The sequence below is a fragment of the Aptenodytes patagonicus genome, chromosome Z (assembly GCF_965638725.1).
Source record: "Aptenodytes patagonicus chromosome Z, bAptPat1.pri.cur, whole genome shotgun sequence".
NCBI lineage: Eukaryota > Metazoa > Chordata > Aves > Sphenisciformes > Spheniscidae > Aptenodytes > Aptenodytes patagonicus.
In genome coordinates, this window is record NC_134982.1 from 71,697,200 (window position 1) to 71,713,924 (window position 16,725).

The following is a 16,725-nucleotide window of genomic DNA, read 5'->3' on the forward strand; positions in this document are numbered from 1 at the left end:
TCACTTTGTGGACATAAATAAAATGGGAATTGTTGATTTTTAGAAAGACAAGCTTCTAAATTAAAAGATTAAAGAGCAGACAAAGACTTTTTTCGAATTTAAAATTTGGTGGCCTTTATACTTTTCAATGATATTAAAATACTGCTTTACAGAGAATAAAGTGAGCTGTTGTTGAAGTTCAAAGCAAGGCGTTAGCATATCCCATGACCTAAAAATCCTCCTGACATAATTTGTTTGACATGCCTGTATTAGTTTCCAATTAAGCATGTAATTAAGTACTTTGGTGAATTAGAGAAGGAAAGTGACGAGTGGTATTTCATCTGAGCTGAATAAAAAGCAGACTGGATTGACTGCAGTCTCGGGCCTGCCCAGACTAAAGGCTTCTCCTTTCTTCAGAAGCTGAGAGCACTGTGCGCAGACATTTATGATTGCACAGGCGAGTGCATCTCATCTGATGGCTACAATTAGCAGCACCTATCCTCCTGTCTCAGAGTTTAATGATGGATGGAGTTTTCTAATACGCTGTGGGATTTACACTTATTCCCATTTGGGTGGAACGGGAAGGAGTTTTACCCTGCTGTCGGATTAGCTATGTGCATTATATTTGCCTTATCCACAGCTAGACATCCATGGACTCAGTCAGGTAAACAGAATCAAAATGGCCCAACTTACTCACTGCTCAGTAAAGGTACCCGCGTACGGGGTGCTTGGAAAAGAGCTTGGACAGGCAGGGAGGCAAACCATCAGCTACAGAACCCAGGAGAGAAAGCTGGGTTTGTTAAATGACAGATCTAGGGCAAAACCCCAAATCCTTGTCCCTGCAGAATCACAGCTGTCCAGCCGTCTTCTGTGCCAGCTGTAGAAGAGCTGGGTTTGATGACAGCCCCCAGCAGACGGAAACCCTCCAGGGAAGAATCAAGACCTGCCGGTCTTTCCCAGGGGAATTAAGTTACTAATGCCGTGGCTTAATTAAATCCCATCTCCTGCACCTTCCTTGTCTTCCTTGTCTTCCTACATGCTGGAACTTTGCTACTTTAGGTTACCTACTTCAGTAAGCGTTAGTACTTACCAGTGAAAGCTTGGGTTCAACAAAGGTAGCTCCCAGGTACTCAAAGTAAGATGCCAGTCCCTCATTAAGCCACAGATCATTCCACCAGTTCATTGTAACCAGATTTCCAAACCACTTAAATAGAAAGAAAAAATATCTCAACATCTCTTTGGACTGCTGTTTTCATTTTCGCAGGTTCAAACCTGCATTCATACCTAATGCTGAAGTAACTTTATTTAATGTGTACATGTCAATTGAATAAAATGCTGGATATTACTTCAGATAGTGAAAATTCAGTAGAAGAAGATGCATCTTGGAAAAAGTCAGAGGTTCAGGGCAGTTATTTTTTGTTTCACCTACAATTTCATACCATGAGTATGGATGTCAGTGCTTTATGTCTTTTTTTTACTCTATTCAATTTTAAATACTTTGCAATAAAATTTAAAAACCTAAAAGATCAGGCTATGATTAGAAGTAGGGTATTTATCAAACAATTACAAAATCATTTTTCCATGTTCATAACAAAAGGAAATTGTCAGGGGGACGATAAGCAGAACTGCAGAAATAACCATTTCCAAAATCAGCAAATCCCTATCCTGGCAAGCAATAAAACTTCCACAACAGCTGCTAGGTACTCATATTTGGCAGTTCACATTTAACAAAAAACTGATGACTTGTGGATTTCTATTTTATTTGTTAATTCTTAAAAACTTGAACTACAACTTTGTTTTAAAATAAAGTTTAATAAAGTACCAACATTTGTTTTATTGGCCTGCAATAAAAACATTCTGCTCATCTGAAAGTCTGAAAAGTTACAGACCTTGTCAGAAGGGCATACAACGGCACTAGCCAAGTTAAACTCTTTGCTAATTTTGTTGACTAAGTGCAAACACTTGTTGCTCTGGCAAACAACAGTAAATTAAACATAGTCAATATAAAAGTGAAACTGCATTATCATTCCAAACCAAATAAGAAAAATTTTGAAAATCTCTGTGAAAACTGGACAAAAGTCCAGCCACAGTGTAAAATGTGTTCATGTTAATCTTGTTCTATCACACCATAGGCTATTTCTTACAGAAAAACAAATACCTTTTGCAATATGTACATGCACTCCCACTACAAAATACTACTTATGAAGTCCACTAATTCTCCCACTGAAGTACTAAGTATACTATAGAGAGAGAGAGAACTGTGTCATCCCTACATCCCTACAGTATTTTCTAGTATGGCATTCAGGTACTGTCTAAGAAAAAAAATAAGTAGCCCATTAACAGTTTTGTGTCAGTGAGTCCTGTGCAGTCTGTATGCAGTCTGTAGTATGACGGAATCTGCTTTTAATGTTGATTTATCAATTGAACATACGGTCAAATAGTCTTTCAGTCCTCTAGTGCTCACACCCCCTACTGTCAAGTCACTATTTTCTTCTGCTAATCAGCGACTGCACCATCAGCAACTGGAAGGAAACAACCTCATAGACAAATAAATGTACAGAATTTTTTACCACATGCCTGGTGTCCTAGCTCATGTGACACAATTACGGCAATCATTGCCTTTCTGCTTGTGAATTTATCACTTGGGAGGTACATCAATGACGATTCTTGGAAAGTCATTAGCCCCCAGTTTTCCATAGCACCTGCTCCAAAATCAGGCAGTGCAACCAGATCTAAATTGATTCAAACAGAGAGAAAAAAAGTGTATCTTTAAAATTTTCGGAAGTAAAATGCTCACATGATTTTAATGCTCACACTGGTTCAGTGTAATTAAAGGATACTACATTTTAGTGGTTCTTTGCTGTATTATGGCAACACTCTTGCAAATGGTCTGTGAAATTTCTTCTTGTCAAACTTTTCCTCTATGATTACCACTCTTTCAGGGAGCCACGTAATAAATTCCCACAAAGCCCAGATCTGTACTGTATCTTGTACATACAATTGTTTTGAACAAAAAGGAAGGCTGCATTCTACCAATGCTAGGAGAGTATATATTCACTTCTGGCTCTCAGAAATCTTTCTCGGTACGAGTTTTTAGGAAGGATCACACTCACCTCTTTCTTCAGCCTAGCAATTGATAAAAAAAAAAAAATCTTGCTCTTTCAGCTTTGTGAGTAGAGGTATCCTTTCCACTCATGTCTGAAAGGAGCCTTAGAAACATCATCTCTTTGTTTCCACAGCAGGGCTGTTACCCCTGTACTCCCCTTCCGCCTTATGCATAGGGAGCAGTTTTCCAGTTCAGATGTGAGAGTTGGACGAAACAGAGATGGGCATGGATGAACATCAGGGATCTCAAAGAAAGATATACTGTTTAAACTGAGCAGCAGAGCAAAATTTGCAAAAGGTATACAGAACATTTTGGAAGCAGACACACGCCTGTACTCCAAACCAGCTGACCATGAGCCAGCTCCAGTCCGAAAGCAATGCAGTTAACCTAGGCGTGGTGCTGAACCCCAGCAAAGCTAGACTGCATCTCAGCAGGGCTTATCGCCTCAGGCTTACAGCAAAGGTGTTTCACTTTTGGTGAGGCAGCCCCCATCCAGCCAGCCTGAGGCAAGAGAGCTCACTTATAAATGCATTAAAATCAGGTGAAGACAAACCTTTAAATACCTATAATTTTAAATGTGTTTATTCTTAATTTCGCATTTTGAGTTCACAATAGAAATTTCTAGCATTTACAAGGAGCTGTTCTTGGTTGATCTAATCAAAGAAAGTGAAATGCAGTTGGTATTGCATGACATTACAGTGGGGATTGTAATGGTATTACAGCATTCTGTGAAACTGAATTCTTACCTAAGAGGAAGCCTGCGATACTGTTCTTCTACTCCAATTTTGTAATATTTTTATACTAATGAATTAATGTATTGACATTGCTGCTAAACAGAAGAACACAAACATGGAACAGAATTGTCTACAGCCCTTGACTACCTTGTATGATTACTAAGGTAACAAATTTTCAAAAGTGACGACTGCATATATTACATTCTCTATACGAAGTGTTAGTGTTATTCTAAATACACTGGGAGATAACACATTTACACAGATGAAAATTTATTTCTTTCAAGTGCCAAAATACAGATTTGACAAATCAACAAATTATCTAGTCAAGAAAGGAGGGAAATTCTTCCTCCACAATCCTGCAATCTGCTAAGATCATGGGCAGATCAAAACTCGTTTTAAGTAAGAACTGCCTTCTGTGCCCTCGATATTCTACCAATTTGTATAAAAGAGCACGTTTCCCCCATAATATTAATGCTGAAGCCCTTGGGAATCCAAGTACAAGTAGTGGACAAACTGTGCAGTGAACCACATGATGGCACCCTTCTTTCTTGACTGAAGCTTGGCTTAACTAACTTACCTGATGTCCATTTTAAGCAGAAGCAATGTTTTCCTGCAGGAATCTTTTTCTGGGGAGGAACATGCAGGAACATATAGCCAACTCACAGGTAAGACAGGGACATATTGAAGAAAGCAAGGAATGCTCTGGGGAGACGTGGGTTATAGCAAGTGTGGCTTTACTAGGAGGATGTAGGGACTGGCCTATACGAGGTCTATGCATCCCAGAAATAGCCACGTGACTGAACCACTCCTTTCGATCCACTTTGTAGCCCCATCTGCCCCTCATTAGGAAATGATGCTTTAAGAGAATGAGTGTGATGTGAAGGTAAAAGTGCTGAGTTACGGGTTAGTAAGAGCCATGATGCAGAAAGGAGAATTCAGTGAGTTAAAGCTTAGGGGTTTTATTCCTTGAATGTGGTAAGCTGTAAAAAGAGAATACTGCAAAAGAACCCATTGCTTCTGTGAATGTTACACCATCAGCAGCCATTTCTGGTCCATTTAAGAAAATAAGTAATCATCTCACCTGTCTTTGGCAGAGGGTAGCTGACGTTAAGTAAGTCTTCCAGAAATGAAAATATTTGGCCTGTGATACTCAAAGCATAATCAACATACCCATTTTTAACTGCCTCTTTCCGAGCCCAAATACGTATCTGCAGTAAAACAAGGAAGCATTATTTCAGACAACCCTCATATTTCCAATTTCTTTGCTTCTCTTCCATGAATCATTGTTTGAAAATGCTGTCTGTCCACACCAGATGATGCAATGAAGCTTTTAATGAAAAAAATCCCAACCCAAGTCTTGCTGGACCTAACAAAATGTGGCACAGAGCCTAATCCTGCTAAAACCTAGAAGAGTTCCAGCACTTCAAAAGGGCCAAGACTTGAATCCAACTATACATTGCTGGAACAAACAGACTCCTGCTTTTTCTTTTATTAAAGAGGAAATGCTGTAAAAATATTTAGAGCCACACATCTTAAGCCAATGTATTCCAGCCAGTGAGTCTGGGTGACAAACTTTCCTTCTGCCCACCACTCTTTCCCTGAAGAGAGAAAAATGGATGTTCACAGAGCATTTGCTGTCCAAACATACACATCTCTCCTCTTGAACTTTCGCACAGGCTGAAACAGACCACTGGCCTCCCACTGCTGCTAAAGAGAGCAGATGACATCTGAGCAGATGACATCTGTACCTCTGAGTAACGGAGACAGCAGCAGCAAACAAAGCTTTTCCCTCCCACGCCCGTTTGCTTTGTCATGGTACTGAAGGGGGCAGCTGCTTGCCCGAGGTGATGGAGTAGACTGAGGAAAGGTTTATGTCTCCATCATGTATCTCTGGATGCAAGACCCCCCCAGGTGCCTAGCAGCTCAAACCCCCCCACATTTCTTGCATCTCACAAGGAGCTGCACAGCCAAACCGTAATAGCACAGTTGGGGAAGCATGAGGATTTAATTTAAAAGGGAAAAAATAAAGCATATTCAGCCAACAGAGCATCCTCAGCCTCTGAGCCCCTCTTTTCAGCCGAGGCTTCAGAGGAGATTCAAAGATCAGATCACTTCATTTTGCAAAACCTAAACATAATGGGCAGACCTAAAATCCCAATCCTAGTATGAGCTTTGAGTTATAATACCGGTGTTTCGGGTTGTAAATTACTTACCAGAAATGACAAAACAGACACAACAAACATGCTCACACAAATACTGTGGAGCCATAAATTGAGCATCTCTGTCTGAAACCAAGGGGTGAAATACCCTCGCCCCTCTGTCTCACAGAGGATGGGTGGTGGTGCCTCTTCCCTCTGAAAAACGCTAGTTTGACTGCGTTGCTTTGCTGACTCCTGTCAGTACACGTCAGCCCAAGAAAAAGGCACCACAGATACAGCTGTAAGCATCCAACATATTTTATGCAGGGTATATATGCAGGTATGACATACCAAGTCCAATTTTCACTTTAGAAAGGAGCTAATACTGTGCTTCATAGGTCATCTCTGCACTGTCCTCTCACCTTGTCCCACCTTTCCCCAGTAGGATGACAGCAAACTAACCAAGAAGCTAACATGGTGCTCTCATTTATTAAGGGTAGCAAGTATAAGGCTTTATGCTTGAGCTTACTATTTATTTTGGAACAACTTGTTACATCTTTTCCCGTTGACTTTCAACAAAAGAAGGAAAGTGAAACGACTGGTGCCAACAGAGTATATTTTTTACAGCTTCCCTCAAGAAGCTTTGCCCATTGTAGTGCAAGAGCAAAACTGAATACTCACTGATGAAGACGCTTCAAACACAAAACAGTCACTTTTGGAGGCTAAAAAATGTGCCCACTGCAGAATAAAAGGTTAAAATACTAGTATACAAAATGCTTGGAGCACAGTATTGCACCTACTGATGTCATGACGCTGGTCCTCAAAGGGCCTTGAAGAACAAGGCACTGGACTTCAGTGGTTTGTCACAACAGTGGAAATGGGTATTTTTTCCAACTAAGAGAGCTAAGAAGATAAGAAGATCCTGAATTATGACCAGTACATTCTACAGAGTGGCTGCCTCTAAAGTTTTAACATACAGAGGCCATACCTACTTGTGGAATTGTATGAAATGGTCAGCACAGGACAACAAACTAATTGTCCTAAAGGAAAGCTTTCTGCAGAAATATCTGCTGGATAAATGTTAGCAGTTTTGCCACATAAGCAAATAGTTTTGGAATGGAAAGCACATTTAATGTCTGTGATATCTTCTAAAGCACATGATGCACCACAGAGCCAAATTCTGTTGTAAACTGCTATAATGTGTTATGCAGCCTTGTATTTACCTCGTTTCCCCGCTCAGTTCTGGTGACATAATCAAAATCACAAATCACAAAAGCAGTCAAGTAAGTTGACATTTTCAGCGAAGTGTTAAATGTCGTAACTGTCCACAGGCTTCCATTTTCATCCTTCATTTCAGACACATCTAGAAAAAATATCAAAGAAATGTTCAAATCATTGCTCTTCCATAACAAACAAGGAATTTTGTGTTTTCTGCATGTTTTTTACACCTCTTTTCAATATGCTGTATTTCTGCACTAACTTCATATGTTTCTGGTAGAAGGCAAGCAGCCTGACTCCTTGCTACTGCCACATATCAGAGTCATGACCTTCCATGCAAACACCAAAAATCCACTCTTGAGCTTCTTAACTGAAGTCTTGGAAAGATATCAAACTGCGTCAGATTTAGGATGTGGGCAAACTGTGGACAATTTATCCCATGCTGCATATCTCTAAAACGTACGATCTATTATGATTCAAATATAGGTCATGTGTGCCCAAGAATTATGAAATACTTAATCAGATACCTTCCTTCCAAGTAAGGGTGACACGGACAAGATTCTCAGGGGAAAAAAAATGCTTCAAGCGACTCTCACAAGATCCCATCTATTATACTTCCTAAGTTACTTAGCTTCCATGCAATAAACCTTCCTTTTTATGGCTGAAAATTATTCAGGTGAAAAATAAAGATTCATGGCACTGAACTGCAGAAAAAAGACATTAGGAAGGAGGCAAGAGATACAACGGATTCCTGTAGGAATACTAATTTACAGCATTTGTTTGGAATCTTGTATCCCACATGCATCCCACATGAGGTCCCAGCAAGGGACAGGAGGAGCATCTTCAGAGCATTATAGTCCTCTTGTTCTTATTCTGCACATACACAGGAGGCTATAGGGTCTCCTGTGTTTTACCTGCCTGGTAAAACAATTTTTTGTATGTTGTAAATACATCTTAAAATTTACTTAGAATAAAAGGAATCCCTTAATAACATAATTACAAGCTTTGCATACTGGAGCTGCCATTTTGTTTTAAGCAGATGTCATGCAGTATGACCGACACACTGACTAAGCAGTAAATGCCAGGAATCAAACCTGTGCAGCCTCCAGCAATCAGAGGAGAGGACATCGCAACTGACAAAATGACGGAATTATTGCCATCAGAGGCATTAATTATGAATAACTGTCTCCAAAATTTTAAGTTCATAGGCACAGATTTTCTGTGCATTTTCAAGGCATTAGTGCACGGACAACAGAATGCTGTTGCAGATAAATTACACCCTTTTTTAAAGTAATTTAGGGGGGAAAAAACCACATAAGCCTACTTGTTTACCTACCGATAGCAGGCATGTTGGAAAGAGCCACATAGCTCGGGTCATGGACAATTCTGATATTAAATGTGGCCTTCATGGCAGGTTCATCAAAACATGGATAAACTGTCCTGGCATACGTTGGTTCCAGTTGGGAGGCAATCAGCATACTGTATTAAAAATACAAGTTAAGATTAATCCAGCATGCTACAGCTGATCAAAATCAATATATAGTGCATAAAAACACCAAATCAGAAAAATCAAGGAATTAATCACATAGATATGCAGACTTGGAAAAGGTTTGGTTATTATTTAAAGCCATGATTAAATCCCTGTGCCCAACAGACTGTTCAGTTTGGATGCTTCTAGAGAAAAGCAGTCTTTTTTAATTAGGTCATTTTTTTTTCCTCACAGACCTTTTCCAGATATCATGTTTTAAATATTTGAGCTTTTCTAGTTTGTTTATTAAGACAGAGTTGATTAAAGCTTTGCACACAGCAGGGCAGTGCTCAAAAGTGATACAATGCCCAACTTTAATTTCATAATTAGACTCTCTCTGTACACCTGCTTCTCTCTCTAACGCATGCACTCTTATTTTAATGGTACATTTTAATAAAAAATTGTAATAACCGTTAGGTGACCACACATACATGCACTTGCACCCTTCTGTCAAACCACATAGAGAAGAACTCCAGTGACAGCAGCACCAGTGCCATCCCAGTGCACTGGCAAGCCCTTCAGGAGGATACTTTTCTACCTTACACTATGGAGTCTTGCCTCACTCGGGGCAGATCTCTGTGACACACTGGCTGGAATCAAAAGATAAACCACCGTGTCCCGTGGCCAAAGTTTCAAGAAAGAGCTGTACATCTGGGCTGTTCATGTTAGGGCATCTTGACCAGGAATTAATAAAAATGTGCATGCAATGGTTCTCAAAGCTCCATACCTGTCAGCCAAATAGTTGCCAGCAGCTGGGCGTACAAGAATGGCATGATCTCTTTTGTCAGTGACCTTGATACTATCATAGGGCTAATATCTTTCAGCTGCAGTTGGGGTGTTCCCTAGCAATGTATTCACACCAGGTGCACAAAGCCTTATGCTTAGCACAGACACATCCCAAATGAGCCAGGGGCCATCAGGGCAGTATCCATATCATTACATCACTATGTAATGAGTCAGATCTACCATACAAGTGCAGCATGACTGTGCCTGATCATGATCTGTAGCACTGAACGATGTCCAAAACCTAAGGTTGCATGTTTCAAGATTCCCTTTTCCTGGTACCTGAAATGAATGATTTAGCTTTCCATTGATATTCTCATCACTTTGCAGAAGACGTACCGCACTGTGTGCAGTTCAACCCAAGGAACAGAGTCATTAGCTTCCCGCTTCCGTTGACAAAACTCAGCAATGCTTTCCACCCAGTTCCCAAGGCCAGCCTTCCAGGAGTCCGTGTCTTTTGAAAGATGTTTGGCTGTTGCCATTTTAATCACTGTGCTACCTAACCCTGCTCAAAGCTGATCTAATCAACCCAGTCCTGAAAGCATCAGCAGCTCATCTACACTATGTCATCCTCATTGCTGATGCTGGGCAACGGAGTTAATATCAACAGGACAACTGTGTAAAAGCACTGTACTCTCAAAACATGGTACATTTTGCACTTAACAGACATGTTTGATGCTGTACCATAACACAACTTATGACATTTAAAAGAACCCATGCTGAACATACATTGATGCACAGTGACTATTGGGACCACAACATCTATTTTGAAGTGAGGATTGGCTCGAGAGAGAGCAGCACAACATATTTGACTTCTTGCCTGTCAGTGCAGGAAGATTTTCTTTATGGACCTGATTCACTGCAGAGTCAAGTGTGTGCTGTGCCAGCCACCAGCTGCCTTGCTGAATGCAACTGAATTATAGAATCATAGAATCATTAAGATTGGAAAAGACCTCTAAGATCATCAAGTCCAACCAGCAACCCAACACCACCATGCCCACTAAACCATGTCCCTAAGCGCCTCATCTACACGTCTTTCAAATACCTCCAGGGATGGTGACTCAACCACTTCCCTGGGCAGCCTGTTCCAATGTTTAACCACTCTTTCAGCAAAGACATTTTTCCTCATGTCCAATCTAAACCTCCCCTGGCGCAACTTGAGGCCATTTCCTCTCGTCCTATCACTTGTTACTTGGGAGGAGAGACCAACACCCACCTCGCTACAACCTCCTTGCAGGTAGTTGTAGAGCGCAATGAGGTCTCCCCTCAGCCTCCTTTTCTCCAGGCTAAACAACCCCAGTTCCCTCAGCCGCTCCTCATAAGACTTGTTCTCCAGACCCTTCACCAGCCTCGTTGCCCTGAAGCTCCACCTGAGACAGAAGTATTGCCTCCTCCCCTCCTTTATCCTGTCCCATGACAGAAAGTGACTTAACCCTCTGCCAGGGTTGCACAGAAGCAGCAAAAGTGACAGGCCACTTCATTGAGGGAATCAGTCACTGAAAATACTCTAATGTCCTTCTTCCCATGCGGCAAAGTATGCTTTTGTGCATTCAGTTGTGCAATCAGTCACAGGTTGGTTCTAGGAAACACTGAGCAACCCCAGATTTCCCCGCACCAGTGCAATTACTGCCTCAGGAGGCTCTGCACCAGCAGAAACTGATGCAGACACTTAGCAAATTTGCCCACAGAAATTCTTGTTCAAGAATACAGAATAGTATATATTGGGCAAAAGCACCACGATAGAAAAGAAATATGAGGATGGATTAAATGTTATTTTTCAGCAGGTCTCCAAATAAAAAAGAAAAATGGGAATGTTTCATGCATGTTACACAAATAACTGGCGTTTCAAACACACATTACCTCATATAATTTGTCAGAATGAGTCATTGTTGGGGCTTTTTTCTTGGTTTTTTATTTTTAAAAAGGTGAAGGCATTAGCATGAACTGAATTACTAGCAAACTTTTTTCCACACTGGAATATTATGACAAAACAAATGACCCAAAAGGAAATTAATTTTTAAAAAAGCCTAACATTGCCTAAGCAGACAAATAAATTCCTCTCTTAAGCCTACAGTTTTGTGCATAGATTTCATTTTCTTTTTTCATAAGTATCATATAATGCCTCCTTCCTCTAGTGAAACAAAATCAAAGCCACAATACTTTTGAATAATGAGAAATAAACAGATAACAGGATCTCTTAGCCTAAATCTTTGGCAATTTATACTACACAAGTGTCTAAAAACAAGAAAAGGAAAATGAAGAATTCACCGTGTATAATACATGAATGCCTAGTGGATGCTGATAAAAAAACAGCACCATTGTAGAAGAAATGTTTTATGTTGATGCAAAGAAGGTTATTCTTCTAAAAATGCCTTCTCATTAAAATAATGTTATTTGTAATACTGATAGCATAATGGGGTTTTGTGTTAACATCTTTTATATCTGATTTCTTCCACTTTAAAAATATGTAAGAATTAAACTGTAAAACAAACCCTGAAGTGGCTCAAAGTAAGGGAGTTTTACAGTGAGCAGAATCCTGCTCTGTGCAGCAGCTGCCCCCAGCACCCAGTCCCTCTTTCAGGTGAACGGTGCTCAATACTAACATGCAGCCCAAGAAAACACCAAACCTGTTATTTGCTCTGATTTCTGTCCCATGCCTTTGATGGTCTTACCCACAGATTCATGTAAAACAGAGCTAAGAAGAACTTCAGATCCCCTGCTCTGAGGCACAATTAACTGCACCAATGCTGTTCTAATCCCCTTTGACCTCACTCTAGTAATTGGTGCAGAATTCTGCAACTGATAAAAATCAGCGCAAATATTGTGTTCGATTACATTTTGGAATGCCTGTTAATACCAGCCCTATCCAGTCAGGTATTTTATAGAAGTTGCACAGGAGATGTGCAGAGTGGCTACCAAGCAAAATTCTCAAAGGATTTTGAAACACTGACGTGAACAGTGACGTACAGCCTGCACTTTACGGTATGCTCCATGGGGATCCTCTAACCCTGGAGTAGTGTACATGAGCTCATTCACAGCAGTGCAAGATCTGTATGCAGAACAATGCTACAACAAACCTCCTGCATTGTGTATGTTTGAGCCCGCGCTGCTAGAGAAGAAGGGCAAAGGTGGCTTCTGTATCTTTCTGCCTACCCAGATCCTGGCATGGACTCTCCCAGCTATATGCAGAACACAGCCTCCCCATTTCAACAGGAAAGCGTTCAAATACTTAGGGCTGGTGAAATGGGGGCATTCTCCTTTTTTACTTCCTCTGCTCCTGCAAGCACTGCAGACATGGGCTGTGCTCTATCCATAAAGAGTGCTCCCATTTTTCAGAGTTTTCTTTTGTATGTAAGACCAGATCAGGTGGGTAGTACAAATTTTCAACAACAGTAAAAACATATGCAGTCATCAATGATCAAACTTCTAACAAACAATTTCTGTGTTGGAAATTCAGTGAAGTTTGGGCTTTGGTTTATTCTGTTTTCCACAGAGGTGAGGTTAGCACTTTGGAAAATAGCTGCCTCTGCAAACAGCTTTCCCACACCACCTTGCCAGTGCGCTCCGGCTCCGACTTGGAGAGGGGACAGAGAACAGTGCTTTGTGTCAACTAGCTAATTCTGCCAACCTGCCAAGAGCAATACGGATATCTGACCACAAAAAAAGCTGGTGCCAAAGCCCAGACAGAATAAACATCTCGGAGACTTCACTTCTCTTTAAGATCTAGCTGTCTACTGAAAGCTTGCCCTTCTCTGCTTGAACCTTTCTGAAATGAGAGGTCTCTAGTGGTCCCACATGCACAAATTGCAAAAACCACTAAGACTTGTAGTGCATGCAAGAAATACAGGAATCTGCATGACCATAGATAAATGGCACATTGTCTGTTACAGCTGGTGGTTTAAGTTAGGTGCTGAAGTCAGAAGCCTATGCAGGAATCAGACCCCGAAGCTCTGCCGGAGCCAGGTACAAGTCACTTTAGAAGAGCTACAGGACAGTCCGCTGGAGATCGTGGTTTCCTCGCAGCATAGTAATGCTGCTTGTACTGACAGCTGAAGGGCACTGAGTGTTTTCAAATTGCTTCTGATCTATATAATCCATTAGAATCCAACTTTTTCCATCATTAAGAGCTTGCTAGAGCTTACAGATGATATCCCTCAAAACACACCTCCTCCAAAAAAAAAAGGAAGGCAAAACCCCTTCAGTGTAACTGGACCCCATCAGATTAGGAAATGGCTGGTAAAGTGATGACTTTATTCTTAGTGAAGGAAAAAATAACAAGATACTATTGCATACTCTCGATTCAGAGAAATCCTTTTTAAAGCAGAAAAGATATGCAAAATCCATTCAAGAATATCAGGAATGTGGGCAGGAACAAGTAACCAAAACAATACATTATATCTGCAATCAGTGGATTTCCTTTGATTTATTTCAGTGTCTGAACACCACTGGCATCTCTTTAACCAGACTGCAGTCTCACATTTCACTAGTGCTTCGTGATGAGCAAAGAATGACATCGGACAATTGTCAAAAATCCTCTAAACAATTGGAAATTGAACTACATACGTTTATTTAATGGTTTTAAAACATTTTTTTCTTATTTCCTACTGTGGCAGCACAGCTGACAACAGCTTTTTTCCCGGATCCTCTGAATTTTACATACTCTGAATCAAAAAATGTCATAGTCTAATTTAGTGTTTCTTAGATAGGACTTGATGGAATTAATACAGCATCAGAAAGCACACTGATACAGTATTAAGTAATTAAGTGCTTGTTCCTTTCTTACTTATTTGGATTTTTTTTTAATTCTGTAAATTAAGCAAAGTGTTCTAGATTTTCCTTAACTCAAAAGTTGCACAAATAATCCTGAGAATGACAATCAGTGAGTGAAGAAATAGCAACTGAAGAAAAGCAGAATATATTTCCTAAAATACTTATTACCAGACTGCATTTTTCTCTAAGGCTAACCAACTTATCTCCTTTTTCTTAAAAAAAAAAGTCTGCATAAGTTAAATTTTCCAGATGTGGCAGCCAATGGTATCAGTAAAGATTTACACAAGAGCTGGGAGTTGAAAAGCCAGCTCGTTGCAGAAAAACCACACAGTCCTCCTCCATTTCAGTAAAGACTATTAACTTTATTTTGTGGTTTCTTATTATTACTACTCATACAGGGACTGGCATGTATGGATCTTGCGAGTAACTGAATATTACCTGCTCGGACAAGACGGCTACAAACTGCTGAGATACAGTTTATTTTAGTGGACTCATCAACAGGCTGGGAGCCAAGAACTCTTGAACTTTAATTCTAGTTTTTGTTTTGACTCACTGATGGCTGACCCTCAGCAATTCACTACATCTTTAATTATCAAAAACAAAATAACTTTAAAATAAGTAATTTATCTGCCTCTCCTTTAAACATTTTGAGAAATGTTGTCTTCTGCTGGAACTACATAAATCATAAACTTAAGTTTCACTTTTCTTTAGCAAGTTTCACATCCAGAAGTTTATAATGCAATTCACCTTGAGAAGATTCCCAATAAAAAAATAAATAAGCAAGCATTATTTTGAGGGTGAAAATCTGTTTTAGATGATTGACTGCTTGATAAGCTCACACTGCCCCAGTACTGATTTTGCAGTTCAAAAGAAAATAAACAGGAAAGCATCCTAATAGCACTCATTAAGGAAATCATTGGTTGTTTGATGACAGCCAAACAACTTCATGTGCAATAGCGCCCACAAAGTCCAGCTGTCTAAAGCAGCCACCCATCCTACTCCACCATACTTCTGAAACTGCATGTGGTCAATGTCTCTAAACTCATGCCCAAATACACACCCAAAATCCTGGGTTCTAGGTAAAGACATGCTCCCCACAGACACAGGCAGAGCTGCCAGTAGCTACACAGAGATGTGTGGGGCCAGCATGAAGACTCTGTGCGGGACTGTGCCCCCCAGGAACTGGGCATAGCTATTGTCTGACCCCTTGCTGCCAGTGAAAGGCACAGAAAGAGAGACTTTAAACTGTCCAGAAAACGTTGCTCGACCAGTTGAGATAGGCTCTTTCCCCTGCCAAAGACAGACCTCTGTCTGACAGACCCTCAGTAAGCCCTCCCAGACTAAGTCTGGAGCTGCAGCTCCTCGACAGCCTCTGCAAACAAGAAGGTCTTTCCAAACCATCTCAGCGTGGTGTTTGCAAGCCACCACGAGCCGGTGTTGCGGGTCGAGTCAGCTGCTGAAGGAAAGCCAGGGCAACCTAGCTGGTGCTCTCAGCCCTGGTACCACCTGAAATACTGTCTGCGGAGACGCAGCAGCTCCCGGGGCTGCGTCCGACGCCTCCACGCCACGGGTGACCCCGCCGCGGGGCCGAGGGACCTCCGGTGCCGCCGGCGGAGGGGCGCGGGGTCCCCGGGGCGGCCGCCGCCGCCTACCTGCTCCGTCCCTGGTCGGTGTAGCGGGTGAGGAAGAGCCCGTCGAGGTCCTCCTCCAGCCGGCCCTGGAAGCCCAGCTGCAGCACGTAGCGGCGCCCGGCCCGCAGCCGGCCGCGCAGCTCCAGCACCGCCACCTCGCCCGCCGCCTCCTGCCGCAGCCCCGCCACCTCCACGGCGGCGCCCGACTCGGGCAAGGGACCGCGCACGGCGGCGGCCCCGTGGCTCCGCAGCCCGGAGCTGTGCAGCACCGCCGCGTCCGTGTCCTGCCGGCAGCGCACCGTGATGTTCACCTGCCCGCTGAAGGCGAAGGGCCCCGCCTGGCCCGGCCGCACCCGCGGCCACAGCTCCAGGTCGTAGTGGAGCGGCAGGAGGTGGCGAGGCAGGCGGCGGCCGGAGCCGCCGGCGGGAGCGGGCAGCGGCGGGGCGCCGGGGCCGGGGGCGGCGGGCGAGGGGGGCGGCGGCGGCGGCGGCGCCTCCTGCCGGCAGCGCCCGTAGAGGGCGGCGAGCGCCAGCAGCGCGGCCAGCAGCGCCAGCAGCAGCGCGGCCAGCAGGGCGGCGGCCCTCCGCCCCACGTACAGCCCGCGGCCGCCGCGGGGACCCATCCCCGCCGCTCTGCGCCGCCCGACGGCCCGCGCCGCCCGGTACTTACGGGGCGGCGGCGCGGGGGAGTGAGCGCGTCTGAGGGCGGGACGCGCCGGGCCGGGCCGGGCCGGGCCGGGCTAGGGGAGATGGGTCCCCCCCTCCCAGAGAAGCCGCTCGCGGGAGGGCTGCTCCGGCGGGGTGGGCAGCCCGGGGACTCCCGGACCCCGAGCGGGGA

The 16,725-nt window shown here is 42.9% G+C and overlaps 1 protein-coding gene across 1 annotated transcript in view; it reads right to left on the reverse strand.

Moving 5' to 3' along the window:
- Window positions 1-16,510, reverse strand: part of LVRN (laeverin) — a 40,797-nt gene extending 24,287 nt beyond the window's left edge. The window contains 9 exon segments of the mRNA XM_076363011.1: window positions 1,070-1,183; window positions 2,557-2,711; window positions 4,901-5,027; window positions 7,181-7,320; window positions 8,512-8,654; window positions 15,266-15,377; window positions 15,380-15,410; window positions 15,413-15,466; window positions 15,905-16,510. Of these exon segments, the coding sequence (XP_076219126.1) occupies window positions 1,070-1,183; window positions 2,557-2,711; window positions 4,901-5,027; window positions 7,181-7,320; window positions 8,512-8,654; window positions 15,266-15,377; window positions 15,380-15,410; window positions 15,413-15,466; window positions 15,905-16,510 (1,482 nt within the window).
- Window positions 16,511-16,725: the final 215 nt, after the last annotated feature.